This window comes from Momordica charantia, assembly GCF_013281855.1.
Source record: "Momordica charantia cultivar OHB3-1 chromosome 5 unlocalized genomic scaffold, Mcharantia_2.0 BLBB01000005.1, whole genome shotgun sequence".
Lineage (NCBI taxonomy): Eukaryota > Viridiplantae > Streptophyta > Magnoliopsida > Cucurbitales > Cucurbitaceae > Momordica > Momordica charantia.
In genome coordinates this window covers 8,390,790-8,416,795 of record NW_028275163.1, presented here as the reverse complement: position 1 = coordinate 8,416,795, position 26,006 = coordinate 8,390,790, and the positions used below count along the sequence as shown (strand labels likewise).

General features: G+C 34.4%; 1 protein-coding gene across 15 annotated transcripts; it reads right to left on the bottom strand.

Annotated features, from left to right (window-relative positions):
- Positions 1 to 1,542: 1,542 nt before the first annotated feature.
- Positions 1,543 to 19,638, bottom strand: LOC111015172 (RNA-binding ASCH domain protein). Of its 15 annotated transcripts, none has more exons than XM_088123766.1 (11): positions 19,421 to 19,638; positions 18,690 to 18,847; positions 18,385 to 18,445; positions 18,202 to 18,250; positions 17,451 to 17,505; positions 17,283 to 17,370; positions 14,798 to 14,949; positions 2,793 to 2,986; positions 2,619 to 2,706; positions 2,174 to 2,333; positions 1,543 to 2,099 (listed from the first exon to the last, which is right to left on the bottom strand). In XM_088123766.1, the coding sequence occupies exons 1-10, from the start codon at positions 19,605 to 19,607 to the stop codon at positions 2,187 to 2,189; spliced, it is 1,179 nt and encodes a 392-aa protein (XP_087979892.1). In that variant the 5' UTR covers positions 19,608 to 19,638; the 3' UTR covers positions 1,543 to 2,099; positions 2,174 to 2,186. The 15 variants fall into 15 exon arrangements, 12 of the variants coding, with proteins under 12 accessions (XP_087979892.1, XP_087979893.1, XP_087979894.1 ...); XM_088123767.1 differs by having other exon boundaries at positions 14,798 to 14,916; XM_088123768.1 differs by having other exon boundaries at positions 18,690 to 18,754.
- Between the last annotated feature and the right edge of the window lie 6,368 nt (positions 19,639 to 26,006).

The window sequence follows — 26,006 nt, the reverse complement described above, 5'->3', positions numbered from 1 at the left end:
CGATGTGGGACAACTTCTAGCACTTAGAGATCATCATTTTACTCTTCTAATGTGTATTTTGCTAAAATCCAACAGCTTTAACTAGTTGAGCTATGCATAGGTAGGGATCAGGGATTCCCTGATTTGACCCTATCCCCCGACGGGTCAAACCGGGGAATCTCCGACCCGATCAGGTGAGGTACCCATGTGGTCAAACTCGGGATCCCAATCAGGTTCCCGACGAGGACGGGGGACCGTTAGTTATTTATTTATTTATATATATATAAATTAATAATAATAATATTTATTAAATTTTATATTACTTTTATAATTCTTCAAGCCCATCAAGTTCAATGCTTCAACTCCTATCTCTTTCAAAATTCAAACCTCTAACCCTAATTTCTTATTGTATTTTAGCCCCCTTCCTTCAACCTTCACTCTTTCAACTTTTTCAACAATCACACTACTGGCGGTTACCTAGTTCCAGCAGCGGCGACTTAGTTCCGGCAACTTCTTGGTGTAAAATTTGAAAAAAAAAACTTGTAGGTCGGACACGGGTTCCCCACAAAGACCCCATCCCCGATCGGAGATTCCCCACCTCGTCCCCGCCCCCAAATTTTCGGGGACGGGGACGGGGATAGAGATACCCCCACCTCGTTGCCAACCCTATGCACAAGTTGCTACATGCTATGTTTATGTTAAATTGGGAAAATACTTAGATCTCTAACCGACCTAACTTATACTCATCGTCATTAAATGTTTGACAACTGAGAGAGAAAAAATAATAATAATAATAATGTTAATGTATTAAAAACTCTCACCTAGGTTCAAACTCAGTTTATTTTATCTTTTTGACCAGGAATCAAAATTAAAATATAAAAGAAAAAACATCAAACTCATCCTTTATTTGAATGGTTAATACTTTTAGAAATGACAAAAAAAAAAAAAAAAGAGAGATTGAATTTTGTAACATTTTGGTGATCAATAATAATTTTGTAAATATGATGGTAAAGGGATATATATGACAATATTCATGAAAAAGTTTGACGTGAGGAATCCAAATCCTGGAATATTGAATTAGTGGACAAGATTTGGAATATTATTATTATTATTATTTATTTAGAATATTATGAATACTGAATCAGTGGAGAAAGAAGATGACAAGCTTCTGTATATATTCCCACGTGCGACAGTGAGAAATGTCTCTTTCGCACATCTTATACAATCTTGTAATTTTTTTTACTTTAATTATAAGTTTGGCTCTTAAAATTTGGATTTTTTTTAACAATGACAAAGTTATTACGAAAATATATGTCAATTTCTCAAACTATTTTCAAAAATAATGTTTTGAAAATGACAGATCGTCTCTGTGGCAAAGACTGGTCGTCAAGAGACGACCAAGTTCGTTATTAAACAGCATGGACCGCCACGCTGTTTTTTTTTTTAAATTACATAGCTTGGTCGTCTCCAACCAATATTATTGTTTTTTTTTTTACTTCTTTAAGTTATTTGCTATATTTATTTTATAATTTGATTTAAATATATTTAAATAAAATTAGAGAATTATAGTTAATTTATCAATACTATATGAATAAAATATTAATTAATATCTAAAAGGTAAAGCTGAATAACCAAAATTAAGCGTTATAGACTATCAATCTATCTAATATGTCTCACATTGGAGAGGTCGTCGATGACGATGTGACTGTCGACGACGAGCTCTCGGTGTCTGTTGATCCTCATTAGGGTTGATGTATTGTCCATACTCTCCACACCCACGTCCATGACCGCCATAACCATACTGTACTGGTGTGTGAACCTAGCTCAAACCAAGAGTCAGTATCATAACCATAGGCGTGGATGGGCTGGCCTCATCCTGTGTCTGTGTGAAAGGTGGAGATCATCGACATTATGATACATAACTTCAGGTTCAGGAATGGCAGGCTCGTTTGGAGCATCCTTCTCTATTTGACGATGTCCTTACGCCAGGGGTAGTGAGTAGGTGTAGGTACTCTAGACCACTACTGATGAAGCCTTTGAAGATATCTCTCACCAGTGGTACAAAAGCTATTAATATCTTCTGACGATGAGATGATACTAATTTGTTCAAAACATGTAGTCTGCATAGAAAATGAATTAAAATAAATATATATTTAAATTCAAATAGTTTGTAAAGCCAAATTGAAAAACATACCGTAGCACCAAACTCATTCTTGAGTAATATAATGTCTAGTAATTGACAAATACCAACTCATGTATCCGAGATCGCAATCACCATCATCGTCCACCGGAGGACTAATAGCAATATAATCTCTACGAATCCACCACCTAGCCACAAAAGGTGTTGTATGGTCCTGTCATCCCCGACGTCGAAGGTCTATGTCATGTATCTTTGGATCCCAACTAAGAACATCTAGAATTGATTGTTTCATCTCGAACTGCCTAGGAACTCTATTTGGATGATGTCACTCAACAAAATAAAAACAAATAAGTGGACTTACTGTGCACCATATAGTAATCTGGTAGGGATGCAAATCCTTTATTATATGGTTCCCAAATCATCTAAAATCTTTAGGCAAAAATATCATGTCAAAAGTCAATCAAGCTATATTTATAATTTTAAATATTTAAACACATACCGATCCCGGTGTCAGAAGATCCAACATGTATCTGTACTGAACCAATACATATGTCGATAATTCTGTAACACAAAATTGATCTCTCCACCTACAATAATACTCTAAGTTTGTAAAGTTGTGTATATATTAAAAGAATTAACTTTATGGCACAATGAAATAGTTAGATAGGCATACCGTGCAGCTAATGGTTGTCCCACTATCTCATGATCCGCGATGTGGCGACGAGCTCGAGTCATGCTTGGGAATCGATCCCAAGCCCATACTTGAAGGAGTAAGATCGGACAAGCAATGTCTCGTGAATCAGATCGACATGCCTTGCATAAATGTCGATACAACCATGCTCTTCCCCAACTGAATCGTCCAGCAATCTCAAAATCAGCCAACGATAGAAGGAACATCAAGTGGACCAAGTTATTAGACTTATCGACAAATAGACTACAACCGATAAGTTGCAAAATGTAAGCACGAGCATATGTAGCAATGGTGTCCTCGTCAGAATTGTCATCTAAGTTGCGGAACTATGAAGCCAACCATGGTAAGCTAAGTCTAGATCCTTTAATATAGGAGTCGCATGGAGTCACACTAAGTAATAATTGACGGTGGTTTTTCAATCGTAATGTACCGATCCTGTTACTGGCTCACCATCTACCGGTAACACGAGTTGCACCACTATATCTTGGAGAGTTATCGTGCATGTGAGTCTCCAGCCTCTACTGCTCCACAAGTGCAGTGATGAAATGCCAATCTAATTGAATAAATCAAACTTTGACAAATCTATAAAAATCGGAAGTACGAAGTGTTGGCTCAATCATTAAGTATAAGACTTTTTCACTCGATCCTGCACTAACAAAATCTTCAAAGTTCTAACTCCTTTTTGCAAGACCTTGTCTTGTAGTGTTCTCAAAGACTTATTGTGATTATCGAATTTTTCGATAAGAACAATATGAAACACTTCATATAACATAGTCAAATAAGAGTACAAATTTTTAACTAAAAGTCATTTATCCGAATTCCTTTCACTAAAATATATTTATTTTTATCGTCGACAACTAAAGATAAACTATTATTAGGTGAAATTTTCAGTTTGGTTCAATTTTAGGGAAGGGAAGAAAAATCGAAATTGGTTAGTTTAAAAGGGACGAAAACCAAATCAAACCGAAGTGGACCAATTCGAATCAACATCATACTTTTTTTCATTCAAGCTTTTTCATTCCAAGAAAAAAAAAAAACTTATGAAGTTATGATGGCCTCAAACTTGTTTGCAACCAAAAAAAGTTAATGATGGCCTTAAAGTGCAAAGTTACGATGATATTCACTTTGACAACTTGATACTTCTGTGGGTATAAACAATTGTGTTTGCGGGTGAAGTTCTTTTGGCACTGATATTCTTGTATAATAGTCACTACGCAATCGACAATGTAATGCTGCTTCAACCTTATTTGTCCACAAATTTGCACTTTTTTCTTCCAAAGATTCATGAAAACAATAACTCACATAATTTAACTTACATATAAGGTCAAAAAACATATAACAACAAATTGATCTTCTCACTTGTTATATCCCGATGCTTCTTAAATTTTGCTAGCATGTTTGACGTCATTTTACTCAACAAGAAGTTTTTATACAAAGAATATTCATGAATCGTTTTCTGAACCAAACACATTTCATGGAAAAATATGTTCGAAGTCAAAGATATGAATGTAGAAAATTTTAGAGTAACATATGAAAAAAATTTCAAGAACCCTATATGTACTTTAGCATTATCCAAATTCTCATGGAACTTAATTGCTCCATCCGACATAATGAAGGTTGAATTTCCTTCGTGTTGGGACATCCATAGTTAGACAACTCTTTGTTAAAATGACATATTCACTAGCAAAATCTTTAATATTTGCAATCTTGAAAAAGATGATCTAACATACTTCCCAACATTTCTAATACAAATGATAGATACATTCAAATCCTTTAAAGCATCACAACCAACCAAATTCATGATATGAGTACAACATCTAACATAGAGAAATTTACCATCTTACACCAACACGTTTCTTTCATTTAGCTTTCTAATCAAATATGTCATTGCTTCATCATTTGAGATAGCATTATCAATGGTTATCGTAAAAATTTTATCAATGTTCTAACTTTGCAAGTATTTTTTAATTGTTCTTTCTATTGTAACTCCTTTCTGATTAGTTATTTGACAAAAGTTTAAAATTCTTTTGTGTAAGTTCCAATCACCATCAATGAAATAAGTCGTTATAATCATATAATTAATATTTTGAATTGAAGTTTAAGTATTAGTTGTTAAACAAACTCGTTGACCACTTCTATTTAAAGCATTTTTCAACTTTTTTTTCTCAATCATGTACAATTGAAAACAATCCTTTGCAACAGTGATTCGTGATGGAATTACAAACTTGGGATTCAATGCCTTGCAAAATTTATGAAATCCTTCACTTTCAGCAAACTTAAACGGTAATTTATCCGATATGTCGATACAAGTAAGCATCATTCTACAATTCTCTAAAATAACCAAATATAGCTATCAAATTAGTTTCAGAATCCTCTCCTCTTTCAAGATAATCCTATGTATTCTACTTACATTTCTCTATGTACTTTTTTCAAATTTGTTGTCCTATTTCTTTTAGAATCATATGCATATGTAGCCCTACAAGGTTTACAAGCAACTCTAGAATATTCAAGATCACATCCTCTACTCTAACAAAATATTCTCAATATTCTCGTAGAACTGTACCTTTAGAGAGTTTTCTTTTACCAAATAATCCTACTTTACTACTAGCAACAAGGTTAGGATTATCATTTTCGAGTTCAACTCTCAAGAACAAGGAAAGAAAAAGCTCAAGGGTATAAAAATTCCCAATTGAGATGCTGAATTAAATTAGAATTGTATCATAAGCCTAAAAATAATTAGAAAAAACAAGTATGACTGAAATCTACCCAACTAGGCAAGGAAAGCGAAATAAAAGAAACTAGGTTCAAAAAAGAAAAGGGAAAATTGGTAGAAGGATGACTTCTCTCTAGAGATCTCCTACATGCAGGAGATGGTCGCTGCTGCCGATGGAGATGATCACTGTTGTCGCTGGTGGAGATGGTTAGAGAGGGGAGGGTCGTGGTCATGGTTAGGATTCAAAGAAACAAATCGAACCGAACCGATTCAAGTTGATTCGATTTAAATGACCACACGACTCGAACCGAAAAAATTCTGTTCGATTTGGTTCAATTTGTTTTCAACTAAGTCACTATCAATAATAGGGTTTCCCCTTTCTTTCAGCGTCCCCCAACCCACAGCATAGCCTTGCGACAACTCACGGCCACGACCACGACCCTCCCTCCCCCCCCCCCCCTTTCCCTTTCTCTATTATTATCTCCACCAACAACGACAGTGGCTATCTTCAGTGGCACCAACGACCATCTCTAACGTACATGTAAACATCTCTACGATGATCCTAACTTTGATGCCAGTAGTAAGTAAGATTGCTTGGTAAAAGAAAACGCTCTAAAGATTCAGATGTATGAGAATATTTTGTTAGGGTAGAAGGATATGGATCTTAAATTTCCTAGAGTTGCTTGTAAATATTGTAGAACTACATATGCATATGATTATAAAAGAAAGGGAACAACAAATTTGAAAAAACACCTAGAGAAATATAAGAAGTATACAGAGAATTATGTTGAACAAGAAGGGGATCCTGAAACTAATTTGATAGCTACATCGTTTAATCAAGAGAATTGTAAAACGATGCTTGCTTGTATGGACATATGAGATAAATTGACATTAAGTTCGCTGAAAGCGAAAGATTTCATAAATTTTGCAAGGCATTGAATCCTAAATTTGTAATTCCATTATGAATCAATGTTGCAGAGGATTGTTTTCAACTGTACATCATTGAGGAAAAAAAGGTTGAAAAATTCTTCAAGTAGGAATGGTCAACGAGTTTGTTTAACAACTAATACTTAAACTTCAGTTCAAAATATTAATTATATGATTATAACAACTTATTTCATTGATGATGATTGGAACTTACACAAAAGAATTTTAAACTTTTGTCAAATAACTAATCATAAAAGAGTTACAGTAGAAAGAACAATTAAAAATACTTGCAAAGTTGGAACATTGATAAAATTTTTACGATAACCATTGATAATGCTATCTCAAATGATGAAGCAATGACATATTTGATTAGAAAGCTAAATGAAAGAAACGTGTTGGTGTAAGATGGTGAATTTCTCTATGTTAGATGTTGTACTCATATCATGAATTTGGTTGGTTGTGATGCTTTAAAGGATTTGAATGTATCTATCATTCGTATTAGAAATGTTGTGAAGCATGTTAGGTCATCTTTTTCAATATTGCAAACATTTAAAGATTTCGCTAGAGAATATGACATTTCAACAAAGAGTTGTCTAACTATGGATGTCCCAACCCGAAGCAAATTCAACCTTCACTATGTCGGATGGAGCAATTAAGTTCCAAAAAACTTTTGAAAGATTAGAGGATCATGAACTATATTGCAGAAGGTGACAGACCTACTAATGAGAATTTGGATAATGCAAAAGTATTTATAAGGTTCATAAAAAAAAATTTCTTATATTACTCTAAAATTTTCTACATTCATATCTTTGGCTTCGAACATATTTTTCCATGAAATGTGTTTGGTTCAGAAAATGATTCGTGAATATTCTTTATATAAAAATGTCTAGTAGAGTAAACTGACGTCAAGCATGCAAGCAAAATTTAACAAGTATTGAAGTGTACCAACAAGTGAGAAGATCAATTTGTTGTCATATGTTGTCGTTGTTCTTGACCCTACATGTAAGTTAAATTATGTGAGTTATTGCTTTCATGAATTTTTGGAGAAAAAAAGTGCAAATTTGTGGACAAATAAGGTTGAAGCAACATTAAAGTCAATTATGTGATGACTATCATACAAGAATGTCAGGGTCAAAGTAACACACCCCAGACACAATCATCTACACCCACATGAGTATCAAATTGTCAAAGTGAATAACATCTATCTCTTTTAGTATCTCTCGTGGAAATTAGAATTTATAAGGTATGTGTTGTTGTTCATAATAGATATAAACAAAGTAAGAAAAAAGATCAAGATGATGAAAAAACAGAGATGACTCGTTATCTAGATGAGACTTGTACTGAGGATAAGGATTTTGATTTATTAAACTGGTGGAAGGTAAATCCTACTCGATTTAAGTTTATTAGCCACAAGTAGTTAAAACATCTACAGGATTCCTATATCTACTGTTCCATCTAATTCCGCTTTTAGTACTAGAGGACGGGTGTTGAATTCTATTAGGAGTTCATTAACTCTTCAAAAATCAAAAGCACTTATTTTTTCACAAAATTTGCTTCAATCTAAACCTCTTAATGATATGGGTTGCAAAAGATTTGCTTCAATCTAAACCTCTCAATGATATGGGTGAAGAAATTGATGAAGGAAAGAAGTAACGTCATTATAATATTTATTTGAAATTTTATTTATTCTGTTATGTGAATCTTAATGAACTAATTGTTTTTAATACTCAAGCATATGTAAGAAGATGGAAGTTGATTTTTAAAATTTAAAATTCGATTCTGCAAAATTAATTTCTACTCTCAAATATCGTTTATTTCTATTTTATTTTATGCTAAATATTAAATAATAATTATTGTTTTGGCTTTTGTTTTTTGTTCTGTTTTTTTTTTTGGTTGCAGAGTTTTAAAGTTTAGTGATATAATTGGAGTCATTATGACGAAAATCGAGATTCAACCTATGACAATAGATTCGAAAACATTATGTACTTTTTTGTTCGGATTTTATAAACCTCAATATTGGAACGATTGTTTACTAGAAAAGATATTTAAAATATTACCGAATATGTCTAAAATTTAAGGCATTATCTTTGGAACTTCAATAATAGATGTTATGTGGATCATCTTCACCTTTCAACATTGTTTGTCACAAACAAGTTTGAGGAAGTGATTTCAAGGCACACCAGAGTCTCATGCGAGAGACGAGGCGATTTCGCCCAGGTGCGGCTTACAAGATGCTCAAGTGAGCACCTTCAATCGGGCACTCCCTCGACGCGCACGGCGAGAGGCGATTTGCCTCATTTTCTTTCTTTCTTTAAAAAAAAATAGGTTTAGAAACTATTCTATTTCTCTCTGCCTCAAAAAAAAAAAAAGAAATAACCAAACCCTAATTTCTCACTCCCTGCCTCTTTAACTTTCACCCTCAACTCACCCACCTGCAGTTTCCGACCATCGTCGTCGCCACCGCCGCCTCCTCCTCCAACGTTCACTCTCACTCAAAGGTTTCTTTTTTTTTTATTCTTTTATCTTATGTATTCCTTTTCATCTCTTTCATTTCACACCAATGCCAGTGCTGGTTAGTGATGATGATGACGACACCAAAGAAGAATAATTAGAAAAAGAAGATTGTGAGGATGTACAAGATGAAGAGGATTTAGATTTAGATGAGGAAGATAATCTTTGATCACTTACATTTACTTTTGTTCTATTCCAAACTCCAGTATTTCTGAATGATGCTTGTCTTTGTTGGGAACTAAGAATTTTGTTGTTTTATGTATCTTGACATTTACTATGACACTATTTTGGTATTGATTTTTTAAACTATGTTTATTATATAAATTTATGCACTATATATATAATTTTTATTTATTTATTAAGGCGCGCCTTGCTTCAATCAAGCATTGTCTTTTTATCGCCTCTCGCCTCAAGGCGATCAAAGGACATATCGCCTTGAGGTGCGCCTTGCGCCTTGAAAACACTTATTTGAGGTCATCAATACAATTTCATTTTTTTTCCTTGGAATGGAAAGGTAATGGCCGTTAAAAATAATAATAAAAAAGATGTTGAATCGGTTCATTTCGATTCAATTCGGTTTTCATCCCTTTTAAATCAAACTAATTTCGATTTTTCTTCCCTGCCTGAAAATTGAACTGAACTGAAAAAGTTTCACCCCTAGTCGTGGTCATGAGTCATCGTAAGGCTAAATCGTGGGGGGTGGTGGGGGAGACGCTGAAAGAAAGGGAAACCCTATTATTGATACTATGGTTAAAAACAAACCAAATCGGATTTTTTTTGGTTCGATTTGTATGATCTAAATCGAACCAAACCAGCTCGATTAAATTCAATTTGTCGAATCGGTTCAGTTTCTTTCGCTTCTATTTATTATTATAAAAAGAATTCCATTCAACTAAAGATGTAAAATCTTGAGGTTTAAGAAAAATTACTATATCTTCAAGCAACCAAAACAAATTACATACTAGTCCACCAAATGAATATGCAAGAAAAATAGTAACAAATTTTTTTTCTTTAAGTTTAAGATCATTAGAACTATGCTCAAGTTAACAACTACAGAGTGCTGGTGTTATTATAATAATCATTAAGAATGAGAAGCAATGCAAGGATTTTACACATAATAAGTAGCAAGCACATTTAAATTCATGTAGAGAGTCAAACTAACTGGCTTTAGCAGTTGAAATTAATCCCTAAACTGCTTCTTCTTCTGTGTTTGGAAAGGCAATAAGGTTTTGAATGCCCTTGTAACCTAAACCCTGAACCAAACAAGCAGCATCTTTACCTACTCCAACTTGATCATGTGTTAATGACTTGCCCACCCACTAAAATTTGTCAAAAAAATATATATCATTTGGTCCTAATGATAACCAAAAGTGAATGGGATTTTTAATATATAAAATTAATGGTGGGCAGGTCAAAAGGGGTAGGGAGAAAGAGAGACTTAAAAGCCTATTTGATAAGCAATCTTGTTCATGAATCTATTGGTCAGGTAGATTTGTTAATTATGTTATTCAAATAGTGGAAATTCTGAAAATAATATTTTTATATCTCCAATGTTTTCAAATTTTGAATTTTAAACTTTTAAAATAATGAATTACATTAAAAATATATAAAAACTTATAAATATATTATTTCATATTATAAATTCATTTAGTTTTTTTATTATTAAAATATGTAAACTATAATTTATTATAAAAGATACAATATTATATAATAATTCTACAAAATTTATAACAAAAATGTTAATAAATTAATTAATATTATTTTAGATTGAACTAAACTATTTGCAAATATATTACTAAACACAAATTGAGATTTAATTTCTAAATATGTTACCAAACACATATGAAAATAAGAAATACAAATCTGTTTTTCATTGAATCCTTTGTTTTCAGATTTCACCCTTAGTTTCTCTCTTATTTTTTTTTTCTTACCATTTTAGCACAATAAACTAAATAGAGTTCAAAAAAAACAAAAAAAAGAAAAAAACACTTTCTGTCTCTGTATTTTTGGTGAAGTATTAATTTTAGACTCTAAACTTTAGTTAACAATTTAGCTTTGTCCTTTTAAATTTGAAACAATATAATTTAAACCCTTCTAAAAGTTTGTAATAATTTAGTCATGCAGTAAAAAAGATGTTAAAAATAAATGAGATTTCTTCCAAATGTATGTTGTTCGATTGTTCACCTGCACTAGTTTCACTCATGTTCCATCTCACCAAACACGAGTGCAGCCAAACAATTATTCTTAGGAATGGTCAACTTTTTTATATATAATTTTTCCATCCTAAAATTTGGAGGCGGCAAATTAAATGAAAACTACAAAACCTTAACTCTTAAACAGTGATTCGACGCACTCGAGTGCTCGCCTCCTACGAGAGGCAAGGCAATTTCGCCCAACTACGCCTTGAAAGGTGCCCAAGCACTCGCCTTGGTACGCCTCTCGCCTGAGGCAAGGCAATCGCCTCGTCGAAGCGAGGCGATCTACCTTATTTTCTTTTTCTTAAATACGTTTGAAATCCTCCCTCACAAATTACATCTTCAAACCCTAACTTCCAAACCCTAACTTCTCAATTCTCTACCTCTCGACTTTCACCCTCAATCTTCGACCATCGTCGCCTCCATCTGTCGCTGCCGCCGCCTCCTCCTCTGTCTGTCGCCACTGCCGCCTCCTCCTCCGTCTGTTGTCGTCGCCCCCTCCTACTCCGGCTTTCGAAGGTTTATTTCTGGTTTTTTTTTAATTCTTTTACCTTATTTATTCTTTTTCATCTCTTTCATTTCACACCAATTCTTTCTTGAATCTTCACAGTGACTCTTTTTCACTAAGGTTCTTTCCTTCATATTTCTCTTATTTATTTAAATTTTTATTATTCCAAATTTCAATTATAATAAGATGGCAGAAGGTGAAAACAAACATAAGCATCCCGGTTAGCAATATATCATATTGGATGATCCGAAAAATACAAACACTTGCAAATGCATGTTTTGTGGAAAAATTTCTAATGGTGGCATTTGTCGAGCAACACAACATTTGGTTGGGGAAAATCGAAATATAAAAGCATGTTTGAAATGTCCAACTAATGTGAGAGAAGAATTTAAGGGGTATCAACAAGATCAAACGCAAGAAGGGAAGAGAGTAATATCCTCCCAACGTATGAGGATTTAACTCTGATTGAAGAAGATGAGGAAGATGAGTGGAAGTAGTTGGTGGTAGTGGTAGTGGATCAACATCAGCTCCAACGAACAAGCGAATAAGAACAAACACAACAAGTGATAATGCAAGTAGTATCGGTTGGAGAGGAAAAGAAAGTGGTCGAGGAAGTTGTACTAGCTCTTATAATCCATCACAGTTAAAACCACCGAGATCAAAGGGGCCAATGGATAAATATGTTTTTCAACATCCTGGTAAAGTTGTTGATGATAGAGAAATAGATTAAAGAGGCTGAAGCAATCAACTATTTCTGAAAAATATGATAAAGAGGTGAGGGATATACAATACAATTCATCATAGATCTAGCAAGCAGGTATTCCTCTAAATATTGTTCGCCTAAGAAGTTTTGAATTGATGCTAGAAGCTTTGGGGCAATTTGGTCCTGGTTTGTTACCTCCTACTTATCATGAAGCTCGAGTAACGTACTTGAAAAAATAGGTACAGTACACAAAAAATCAAATGGCCGATCACAAGGTAGAATGGAAAAGAAATGGTTGTTCGTTGATGTCAAATGGGTGGACTAATAGGAGGGATAGGACACTCATCAACTTTTTATTTCATTCATCTGTTGGTTCGATATTTTTGGAATCCATCGATGCATCTTCATGCATCAAAACTAGAGAACATTTTTCAACTCTTTGATGGCATAGCAGAGAAGCTTGGAGGAGGAAAGTTGTCCAAGTCGTGACGGATAATGCATCAATCTATGTCCTAGCTGGAAAATTTTTAGAAGCAAAACGACTACATCTATATTGGACATCATACACTACTCGTTGTTTAGATTTAATTTTAGAGGATATTGGAAAGATCGATCAAGTTAAAAGGTGTCTTAGAAAGGCAGTGTTTTTATTTACAACCACTTGTATATGCTAAACATGACAGAGGGAATTTACTAATCAACATGGACTGGTAAGACCAGCAGTGACTCGCTTTGCAACCTTATTTTTAACCCTAGCCAGTATTCACAGAAATAAAGCCAATTTGAGAAAGATGTTTATTTCTGAGAAATGGACCACCTCTAGATGAGCGAAGGACACAAAGGGGGAAGAGAGCAACTAAAACCGTTATGATGTCATTGTTTTGGAATTCAGTTGTATATACTTTGAAGGCATCATGCCCTTTAAGGCTATTTGATGGTGATAAACCGACTATGGGTTATATTTACGAAGCTATGGATAGGGCAAAAAAGGCGATTAAGAGTGGTTTCAATGGAAATGAGGCAAAGTATAAACCAATTTGAGAGATTGTTGATAAAAGGTGGGATTGTCAACTTCATCGGCCTTTACATGCAACCAAATATTATTTGAATCCATCTCTTTTCTATGACAACAAAGAGAGAATTATGCAAGACCTTGAGGTCATGGATAGTCTAATTAAAGTTGTGGGACGACTGATACCATCTATCGAAGACCAAGCTCAATGTACAATCGAATTAGAATTGTACAATGAAGCGAAAGGCATGTTTAGAAGTGGTGTAGCTGTAAGGACGAGGGGTCTTAAGACAGCGGGTAATGACATTATTTATTACTTTTAGTTTTAATAGACATATTTAAGTTTGAACTACTAAATCATTTGTTTAATATGTGCAAACTCATGGTGGTCTCTTTATGGCGTTAACGCTCCAATTTTACGAAAGTTAGCCATGAGAGTCCTTAGTCTAACATGCAGCGCTTCTGGCGGTGAGCGCAATTGGAGTGTTTTTTAACACGTAAGTGAAAATAATTTGGTTGTTCCATTGTTAATTGAAGATATAAAAATCCAATTTTGATTCTAAATTCCTTAATAATTTTGTAGATTCATTCCAAAAAGATGAGTAGGTTAGAGCAAAAGTGTCTTAATGGCTTGATTTACGTAAAATATAACCAAACACTTAAAAAGAACGTTATACCCTACAAGACCAACTTGATTTGATTTCTTTGGTCATATTGATGAAAGTAATGAATGGTTGATTGGAACACTCGTAGAAGAAGATAGTCAAGAAGAAAATTAGTTAGTCTTTGATGATGATGACCTCACATGGGGAGATATACCCGAGGCTAGTGGTGTTGGAGAGCCCGTAAGCCAAACTAGATCTACATCAACCAGATCTAAAGAAAAGTCACCTGCTATTCCCACTCCCACAACTTCTAGAGTTCGAAAATCAGTGTCGGTGGTGGTTAGTGATGATGATGATGACACCGAAGAAGAAGAATTGGAAATGGAAGATTGTGAGGACGTCCAAGATGAAGAGAATTTAGATTTAGATGAGGATGATGACTTTTTATCACATACATTTACAGTTGTTCTATTCTAGACTCTAATATATTTTAATGTTGTTTGTCTTTATTGGGAACTAAACTTATAGAATTTGATTGTTTTATGTATCTTGTTGACATTTACTATGACACCATTTTGGTATTGATTTTTCAAACTATGTTTATTTTATAAATTTATGCACTATATATATTTTGTAATTATTTATTAAGGTGCGTCTTGCTTCACTTAGGCGTCGCCTTTGTATCGCCTCTTACCTCAAGGCGATTATAAGACTTGTCGCCTCCAGGTGCGCCTTGCGCCTTGCGCCTCGAAAACACTGCTCTTAAGCTATTACCACATATTATGAGAAGAATGGGGAAGTAAGCAAACTCACAGATATAATTCTGGACAAAACAATGAATGGCTGGGCAACAGATTTTTTGACATGGATCCCAAGCACGCCATTGGACAGTTCTTTCTCTTCAGAATAGAACTTTCTGTATACCTGGACACCTGAAGCAAGTTTCACCACGTAGTCCATTGAAACTAGGAGTGAGTTATAACTTTTGAAAAGGCACTAGTTAACAACTTAACTTTTGGAGTGTTTTAAGAATTTTCAATATCATTTTGATTATTCATCCAAATACTAAAAGTCTTAATACGTGGTTTTAGTTAACTATCAATTTAAAGACTTAATACGTGCTTTTAGTTAATTACCAATTACCAATTTTCACCATCCAAATTATATCAAACTCCTTTAGTGTTTCATCCTTAAAGTACTTTTAAAAGAAATATTTCATTTAAAAGGACTACCTTAAAAAGTTGTCCCAAATTCACTCCAAGTATTTCCTCCAATCTTAGGTGTGTCCTTCATCCATGAAACCAAGTATCATTGGGTTAAATCCTAACTACAGATTTTTGCCCTCGTGCACCAAGGCCCTGTGTTGGCTAGCCATCTCACATCATAGTTTCTTTACACATGTTAGTGCGAGAGTTAACACTCTTCCCAACTCTCTTTAGGTTATGAGTCTCATAACAATGTCTCACAAGATTCACACGACTCGCTCAAGACACCTAGTATGTATGCCTACATGTTATGAGTAATAAGCAAGATAGTAAAGCCACACAAGCCAACAAACGGTAAAACTCACTCCCAGCCTCTTTCATTTGCACTATGAACAAGGAATTGTTACATCCACGCATATGTCATAAGCCCTGTGACATACTTGACTCTATGGTTTACATGGTTACAACATTCCACCGAAGTCTTCCATCAGAACAACCCCCTTGATGGATTACAACGTCTCTACCAAGATTTGACTTCAATTCTAGACAACCACGTCCCTTCCCAAAGGATTTCCCTCTCCATGAGATGCTTAACACTCCCTAAAGGAACTTGACTCTCTCAAGTCTAACACTAGGAGGGACTTGGCTACACCATCCATATCCTAACTACCTAAGCCTTGTTTATAGACTTTGTTGTTTGGATGTGGAAAGGCTACACAATAATACATAGCCAAAGCCCAACTTATCCATTTAGGGAGACAGTTACATAACTGCCTATCCTTGTCCATTTAGCCTTGCAGTTACTCCATACCATTCCTAAGTTGATGTGAAAACATCTCCATGCACCAAACATGCAAGTGGACAACATAACAACATCTCGTGACTGCTTGTAATCACGCATAACTGCATTTACTCACCTACATCTGCTTCAGTTTGGGTATGAGGAGCTTAAGCACAGCTAGCAACATGGCTTTGGAGATTTCAATCTGAAAAAGCTACATTATGGAGGAAAATTACAGCAGCAAAATATGGTACAAAGTATCTTGATCTAAAGTCAGGGTGAAAAATCCTTTCATCCTCAAAGGGTCCTTGGAAGCCCATTCTTCAACAAGGTAAACTTATTTACTTGAACACTTCAAGTAAGGTGGGAAATGGAGTAGCAACCCTTTTCTAGAATGAAACTCGGCATGGCCGAACCCCATTTCATTACCTTTCACCATTTATTTTCTATATCTGGGACAAAAGAGGCAACGGTGGCAGATTCATGAGATACTGAAATGGCTCTTGGAAGATGAACTTTTGCAGGAACCTCAAAGATGAAGATATTAGGGAATGGGCAACATTATTCTCATTAATCTCTTCATTCCGGCTCTCGGAAAGAGCAGATATATGGATATGGAACCTTGAAAGAAATGGAAAATATTCTTATCAATCTTTGACTTCAAAAACCTTGTTGCAGGTGTGGGGAACAACAACAACGAGCTCTACAAAATTATCTGGAAGAATTCATGCCCAAAAAAGGTTAAGTTCTTGATTTTGAAACTTAGGCATTCTTGTCTCAACACACATGATCCCCTTCGAAGAATATGCCCCTGGATGGTTTTATCTCTCTAAGCTGGTCTCCTCTTTGCAACAAATCTCAAACACACATCTTCTTCCTTGCGTGCCTCTTTTCATTAAAGGTATGGAGGCACTTTTTCTCTGCCTTTAGCTGGTTGATAATTTTTCCAAACAATGTCCCTGCTTGGTTTTCTTCGATCTTCACTGAACACCCTTTCAAGCAGGCAAAGAAAATCGTTTGGCTAAAATTCAATAGAGCTTCCATTTAGTTGCTCTGAAACCAAACAAATGCTAGAATTTTCCAAGACATGGAGAAATCACCAGAATATATGTTTTTGAGCCTGTACTCTTTATGGCTTTACTTATCTTGGTGTAAAGATATTTCACCCTTTTGCAATTATAGTTTGGGATCTCTTATACAATTTAATTGGATATGTTTTTATCATTTTTTTTTTTGGTATAATTTTCATATCATCAATAAAATTATTTCCTATACAAAAATAAATAAATATATTTATATGTTTGAAACTTACCATCTTTTAAGGTTTTTACTCCGGGAAGAACTTTATCAAGACCCTCTGCTTCCAACATTGCAGAAAATGACAGGTACTGACGTACATCCTGCAGTAATTAAGAAGTTTGTAAAGAAACAACGGATGCTGCAGAAAATGTCAATGTCTTGCATTTGACAGAGTTAATACCTGAACCTCACACAACAAACATTTATTGAACAGTATCAAGTCTCCAGGCTGAACTCTGAACCAAAGGAGATGGGGAAAAAACTTAAAAGAAATAAAATAACACACTAGTTCTAGGAGTAGTTGCACTTTGACACATTTGAGTTATATTTTCAAGTTCAATACAAACTTTTTTAACTTTATAAGGTCCAATTTCGTACTTGTGCTACACTATAAGTTTGCCTACCAATAACAACAAGAAAATCATGTACCAATTGAAAGATTTATAAAGTTTAAATCTCATTTTGGTCACTGAACTTTTAGCTTTATTCTATCTTGGTCCCTGAAGTTTGAAAGAATAATCATTTTATTCCTTGAACTTATGTCTACTTTAGTCCCTGAATATTCAAAAAGGCCATTTATATTATTTTACCACATAATATTTGCTTATCCAATACTTGACTTCAACCTAAGCGGTCTGAATACATACTCATATTAACATGTTAGTACAAACACTGGCAATCTGTTAAAAGGTCAACTAAAGGTAAGTACCAAAATGGTTAATTTTTTAAAGTTTAAAAGATTAAGATAGAAATTCTAAAAGTTTAGGGACCAAAATGGAACAAAACTAAAAGTTCATGAACCAAAATGAAATAATCTTGGAAGCTCAGGGACCACAATGAGATTAAAATTCCCGAAAAATAAAAAGAAAAAGAAAAAAACCACACAACCACCATGGAAAGTAATTTTGTCATCAAAAAGTTTTTGACAATACCGATTGTAATCACCAGCAGCACATCTTCCTTCCACTGTCTTCAGATTAACTAGAACCAATAATAGATTGAATGAGAAAATTAGCCCAACTGAATATCACAAGACTACCCATGGATGAAAAAAGAAAGATCATATTCCCATCCGACACAAGTTTAAGAATGTAGATGAAATCTTATAGAAGTACCTTTTATCTGAGTAAAGAAAGGCTCTTGAACATGAAGCTCATAGTTAACTGTCTTTAGAACCTGCATTGTGCAGCAATCTAGAGAACATGAGGGTGTGTTTGACATGATTATTGAAATAGTTAAAAATTCTCTTAATTTAATTTTTAACATAATCAAAAGTATTTATATAAATTCTAAGAATATGTAACAGCACTTTAAAGTACTTTCTAGAGAAATTACTTAATCAATATTTTTTCTAAACGTGCATTCCGAACTCACTCTTAATATACTCAAGAGACTAATACTCATGATTAAAGGCACTTGCCTTTACTAATTCAGCTCCTCCTTGGGTAATCAGCTCATCCCATTCTTCTTTGTTCTCCAAGTCATCTAATAATGCCATATTGTCAAATGACCCACATGATGTTTTGGAGACTGACTTCCAAACAGCCAACGCTAGATTCTTGTACAATCTGGAACATTCTGGTAAAAACTATGTAACATTGAGTGCGAAAAAGAAGTATTTTTCAAGCCCCCCCTTTTTTTTTGAGATAAGAAAACGATTCATTAAGAAAGAAAAGAACAGAAGAACAGCCTAAGAACAAGGGCCAAGGAGGTCCCTTCCCAAAAAACTAGCAAAGCAAAGCTCTCCAATCTTGAAGTATCATAGAAAGGTTGCAGTTAGAAAAGAATATATTATTTCTCAAGCCCCTTGTTAACCATATCAACACATAAACCAAAGCAGGACAATTTATTTTGCCTAAAATCAACTAATAGATCCCCCTAAATTTAGCTAGTAAAACACCTAAACTTGAGCTAAAAAAATTATTAAAAAGAAACCGAAACTAAACTAAATAGCAAAAACAAAAAAAAAAAAAAACAAAACAAAACCGAATCCAGCACTGTAACTCCAAAATGCAGTCAAAACAAACATTTGTTGTATGTACTTTCTTGGTTGAAATTTGTCCAATAAATAAATTACAAAATCAACAGAGAGAACAAATTCCTTTTGTCGTGTAGGAAATCATAAACTAGGGCTTCATATTTGTTTAGTACCAGGGCGATCAGAATTGAGATGAGGAGTATCGTCATACAGAAGTTGGGAGCAGAAGTTGGCGGACAACCGTAGATCATGCTCTAGGGTTCCGTCGATGTGAGATTGGAGAGTGAACTTTAGTAGCTCTTCTATACAGTCTCCGAGCTCCACGGGCGATGCTCCAGGTGAAAATTGCTGCCGCTGCATTTTTTTATCTTTTTCTTCTGGAAAGTTGTAAAATAATATATTTTAAAATAAAACTCCTTAAAATATAATGTAGTTTTGGAAATAAATATTTAAAAAAATGTAGTTTAAATTTTAAAATTTAAAAAAAAAAACACAACTTCAATGGTGATTGGTGGGCCACATTTTTTGCCACCTAAGAAATCGTGCAGCAGGAATGCCATTTCTGGGCTGATATGACCTTTTTCTTTTTTTTCTTTTATTGAGATAAAAAGGATTTGATCTGAAAAAGAAATGCTGAGTTTATTTTAAATGAAATTACTATAAGCTTCAAGATATTAAAACAAGTATTTAGTACTCTTTTGATTTGGTCTTGTAACTTCTTCCATATGATTTGGTGTAGCTTCTTATATATAGCTCTTAATCTTCTTCATTGTATAGGCAATTATTTTAAGGCGTTCAAATTGTAACAACCTACAAGCTTGTACCTATAAATTTCATTACAAACTTCAATACTTTCACGAGAAGTTCCATAACATTTGTGTTACTCTACAAACAAACTTGATATCATAGTCATCTGGTCTCAGCCTTACATTTTTTTTTCATCATCATGAGTACAAAAAAATCTTTGCAGTCTTTCAATGGAAGACTCATACTATTTGGAAATCCTCTAAATATGGCACTTGCAGTGAAGTAAATTAGCTATTGTGGAAATCCATGGTTTTGGTTGTCCTCAAACGCCAAAGGCTTGAAGGTTTCATCCTTGGAACCAAATCAATTCCCTTAGAATTTGTTGCAATCAAATAAGGTGCAACAACTACTTACATTGTCAATCTCGCATGTAAAGGATGGACTCCAACCGACCATGCTCTCTTAGGTTGGATGTTCAGTTCAATGGAGCAAACTATGGCAAGCGATGTAGTAAGCCTCAACACTTCAAGAGAGATGCGGAAGGCGTTAGAAAACAGATATGGATCAGCCAATAAGGCACATATCAACTAACTAAAAGCTAACCTGCAAAATACCCGCAAAGGGAACACAAAAATGGCAGACTATTTGGCTCAAAATAAGCAAACAGCTGATAATTTGTTTCTAGCAGATGAACTCATTTCTAATTCTAGTATTATATCTAACTTTCGGTTTAGATGCAGAATACTTGTCGATCACATGTCAACTGAATGGAAAAGATAATCTTACATAGCAAGAAACCCATGGCACTTTGGTTGCTTTTGAGCAGACCCTAATGTAATACCACAAAACTCTGAGTTGGGCAACTCCACAGCAAATGTTATCTTTGGTAATACTCAAAATTATGTAAACAGATATAACTCACAAGGAAACGGAAATGGCCGAGGAAATCAAAATTTCAGAGGGGGAAGAGCACATGGCAAAGGAGGTAGGCGTTAAGTTGTGGGAAATATGGACACAGTGCATTAAATTGTTGGTTTCGTTCCAATAAAGATGACTCGGGTCATCAATCATAGTCAGACAATGGAATGCATCAAATGGCTTATATTTCAACATAAGAGATAGTGGTTGATCCATCATGGTATACTGATAGTGGCCCCTCAAGCCATGTCGCCTAGGACCAATCAAATTTAAATTGGAAGGCTAAATACAATGGTAAGGAAACTGTGCGTGTAGGAAATAGTACACAATTAAAAATCACTCACATCAGTAACGTTCTTGCCCTCTACCTCTCATCAAAAGTTAAAACTGGACAACATCTTACATGTGTCAAATATTACAAAGAAATTGCTTAGTATGTCTAACGTCTAAACTCACCCAAGACAACAATGTAGTTGTTGAATTTCACTTTTCTACTTGTTTTGTGAAGGAAAAGCTCACAGGGAAGGTGCTCAAACAGGGAGACTTGAGAACGGATTATACCAACTCAACGAATACAAACCTTTTCCTCCAATAAGTGCTGCACCACTCCACTCAAATGTCAACGTCCCTAGCAGTAACTCTACTTTTCTTTCTCATTTCCAACCCCATAGATTAAACTCATCAAATAATGTATGGCATAGGTGTTTGGGTCATCCATCATCTAGAGTTTTAAATCAAATATTCAAAGAATGCAACCCTCCTCACCCTATTAATGCAAATTTCAGTTTTTTGTGATTGTTGTGAATTTGGCAAGGCTCACTCTCTTCCTTTTCCTACCTCTACTTCTTAGTCTCAATATGTTCTTGATTTAATTCAAACTTATCTATGGGGTCTTGCACCTATCACTTCAACAAACGGTTATCTTTACTATATTCACTTTATTGATGATTTTAGCAATTTACATGGGTCTATCCTTTAAAACAAAAGTCAGATTCATTGGTTGGCTTTAAAATTTTCAAAGCACTTGTAGAAAATAAGTTTGGAACAACCGTCAAATTCTCCAATCCAATTGGGAAGGAGAATATAGGGTGTTTACAAACTTCATTCAACAAAGTGGTATTGAATTTCGACACTCTTGCCTTTATATCTTAGCACAAAATGGGAGAGCAGGAAAAAAAATACTGCCATATTGTAGAAACTGGCCTAACCCTATTAGCTCAAGCATCCATGCCTTTGAGATATTGGTGGGAGACCTTTTATACAACTGTCTATCTCATAAACAGGCTGCCCACACCAGTTTTAAATGGATTATCTCCTTTTGAAAAAAATAACAAAAACCAAACTCAACTATAAACTTCTCAAAATATTTGGATGTGTTTGCTTCTCTGGTTTACATCCCTACCAATAGTACAAGTTCAACTTCCATACTACCAAGTGTGTGTTTCTCGGATACAGTGACCAACATAAAGGGTAAAGGTGTCTACGTTCGTCGGGTAAATTATATATTTCTCGACACATTAAATTTTGAATCTAACTTTCCTTTTAAGGGTAACTTTATGTATTCTATTCAACCAAAAAACCAAATCCTTAACATTAGCTCTCCATCGACACCATTAGCACCCTTGTCTAACTCCTTCACTTGGTTTAATTCGATCTCGGGCACTCCTACGACATCATTTGGTGCAGTTGTCTCCAATATTGAAGTTTGAACTTCCTTTTCTAGTCCACTCTTGGATAGTATGTAGGGAGAAACAATCTCATTTCATCTATTCCACTCTTCGAGCAGGACTCACGATGTAATGACAACAATAGAGAACCTATAGTGACATCCATAGAAGTTGAGGATGGTAATATAGAAGTTACTACAATGGCAATAATCAACATCCAATGATTACAAGAGGCATGGCCGGGATCTTTAAGCCTAAATAGAGTGCCTACAAAGTACATTCCCAGTGTCATGACTAACTAAGGAGCTATTTGATAAGGAACCAAATACTGCTAAAGAACGCTACTGAGCAAACAATGGAAAGTGATCATGCAATCATAATTTCAATCATTAATGCTAAACAAGACTTGGAGGTTAGTACCCTACAAATCCAATCTTAATGTCGCAGAAAATAACTGGGTTAGGGTGAAAAGAGATTTGAATGGTGCAATGCAAAGCCATAAAGCTAGGCATGTTGCTAAATGTTTTCACCAAACACCTGGAATTGATTTTTTGGAAACCTTTAGTCCATTGGTAGAGGCTCCAACCATTTTAGTTATTCTCACTCTAACTATTACCCATGGGTGGGAGATCAAACAACTTGACATTAATGTATTCTTAAATGGTGAGTTACAAGAAACTGTTTATATGAACCAATCTGAAGGGTTTGTCGATCCTAAGTATCCTACCTATGTGTGCAAGCTAGAAAATGCCTTTTATGACCTAAAGCAAGGATTTGGTATGACAAGTTGAAATTGACGCTCCTAGTTTAAAATAATATATTTTAAAATAGAACTTCTTAAAATAACTTAGAAATTTGAGTTTTTTACCCCATTTTATTATGCATTTGGATTTTGACCCATTCTTAAAAAAATCTTATTTGTGACCCATTCATTTTAATTTTTAACCTATTTTCGTTTTTTGCTCCGGTAAAATTACAAAAATATCCTCCCACCAATCTCTCCCCTTAAACCTCGAAAATCTAACTTCATCAAATTGACAACCAACATAAAATCCACAAAAAATCCTCCCATAACTAAACCAATCGCAACATAATCCACCAAAAATCACGCACCCTAACCAAAAAAAGATGCGTGAATTTTTCGATTGAAAAGAAGAAGTTGAGGAAGTTATCACCGTAGAAGAATATAATATGCAATTTTGGATAGGGAGGAGGAAGGATGAGTTTTTAAATAGAATCTCCAACTTCAAAACAATTGAAATTGCACAAACCTGGCCAGGATAGCACAATCTCGAATTGGCATTCCATAATCCTAGACCAGGATGGAAGATTTATTTTTTCGGTCTAGGATTGTGCTATTCTGGGTCCAAGATTAATGCAATTTTGAGGGGTTTTTTTAATCACAATCATCTTGAATATTTTTAAAATCTTGAGGCTTTTTTAAAATTAAATCCTGAGAATTCATGCATTCTTGACCCAAAATTTATGGAATATTGATTTTTTTTTATAATTAAATCGACTATTCAAGTAATCTTGTACCAAGATTATGCAAATTCAATTCTCAGTTTCTTGCGTATTTATTATTATAATTTCTTTTGTAGAAAATTATTAGTGGTAAAAAACTTCTAGTTCATGGGAATCGGAATTGAATCTCCAGATTAAAATGACGTGAGTTTTAAGGTGATAGATTGGTGGAGAAAACCAAGATTATGTAGGATTGGAGAATTTTGCTTTTTATTTAATAAAAGAAAACATGGATGTTTTAGTAATTTTACCATGACAAAAAATGAAAATGGGTCCAAACTAAGTTATGAAAGGGTGACAAGTGTTTGTAAAAAATGGGTCAAAGAACCAAATAGAATTATAATAGGGGTCAAAATTCCCAATTTCGAATAGTTTTAGAAATAAATATTTTTAAAATGCAGTTTAAAATTAAAAAAAATGAACAACTTCAATGGTGGGCCAGATTTTTTGCCGCCTAAGAAATCGTGCAGCAGGAATTCGATTTCTGAGCTAATATGACCTTTTTCTTTTTCGTTTTTTTAGATAAAAGAATTTCATCACAAAAAAAAAAATTTTGAGTTTATTTCTATGGATCATAAATGAAATTACCATGAGCTCCAGATATTAAAACTAAGTACTTTGTGATCATTTGATTTGGTCGGTAACGTTTTCATTGTAACTTCCACCATAAGATTTAGTCTAACTTGTTATATTTAGTTCTTAATGTCCTGTTTTCTAAATCAATTATTTTAAGACCTCAAATTGTAACAACCTACAAGCTTGTACCTATAAATATCATTACAAACCTTGTTACTTTCGATGAGAAGTTTCATAATATTTGTGTTACTCTAAAAACAAACTTGGTATTAGAGCCCTCTAGTCTCAGCTTGATGTTTTTTTTTTTTTTTTGCATCATCATGAGTAACGAAAATCCTAAAGGTTCCAATGCTGAAGGAAACGTGAAGATTCAGATCAGCCAACAAAACATGTAGCCTTTCAATGGAAGACTCGTACTATTTGGAAATCTTCTTAATATGGCACTTGCAGTCAAGCTAAGTAAAGTAAATTGGCTATTGTGGAAATCCATGGTTTTGATTGTCCTCAAAGGCCAAGGGCTTGAAGGTTTCATCCTTGGAACCAAATCGATCCCCTCAGAATTTGTTGCAATCAAAAAAGGTGCAACAACTACTTATGCTGTCAATCTCGCATCTGAAGAATGGACTACAACCGACCATAGGTTGGATGTTCGGTTCAATGGAGCAAAATGTGGCATCAATGTAGCAGCCTCGACCTCGACACTTCAAGAGAAGTGTGAAAGGCGTTGGAAAACAGATACAAATCAGCCAATAAGGTCGTATCAACCAACTAAAAGTTAACCTGTAAAATACAGCAAATGGAACACAAAAATGGCAGAGTATTTGGCTCAAAGAAGCAAAAAACTAATAATTTGTCTCTAGCAGGTGAACCCATTTCTGATTCTAGTCTTATATCTAACATTGTTACCAGTTTAGATGTAGAATAGTTGCCAATCACATGTTAACTGAATGGAAAAGATAACTTACGAAGCCTATGCCAAAACTTACATAGTAAGAAGTTCATACCACTTTGGTTGTTTTTGAGCAGATCCTTATCCATCTCAATGTGATACCACAAAACTCTTAGTTAACCAACTCCACAGTAAATGTTGTTTTTAGCAATACTTAAAATTATGGAAATAGATATGACTCACAAGGAAAATGAAATGGCTAAAAAAATCAAAATTTCAGAGGAGGAAGAGCATGTGGTAGAGGAGGTAAGCAAAATCAAAATGGTCATAGGCCAACTTGTCAAGTACGTGGTAAATATGGACACAGTCCGTTAAGTTGTTGGTTTTATTTCAATAAAGATTACTTGGGTCCTCCTCAATTACAGTCAGACAATGGAA

Excerpts from the sequence above, each read along its gene's own strand:
- LOC111015172 (XM_088123766.1), bottom strand. The coding sequence starts at position 19,607 with ATGCAGCGGCAGCAATTTTCACCTGGAGCATCGCCCGTGGAGCTCGGA. Across the intron at positions 18,251-18,384 it reads TTTCTTTACTCAGATAAAAG|TTAATCTGAAGACAGTGGAA; the intron begins GTACTTCTATAA and ends TATTGGTTCTAG. Across the intron at positions 2,334-2,618 it reads ATCTTCTGACACCGGGATCG|GACCATACAACACCTTTTGT; the intron begins GTATGTGTTTAA and ends CGGGGATGACAG.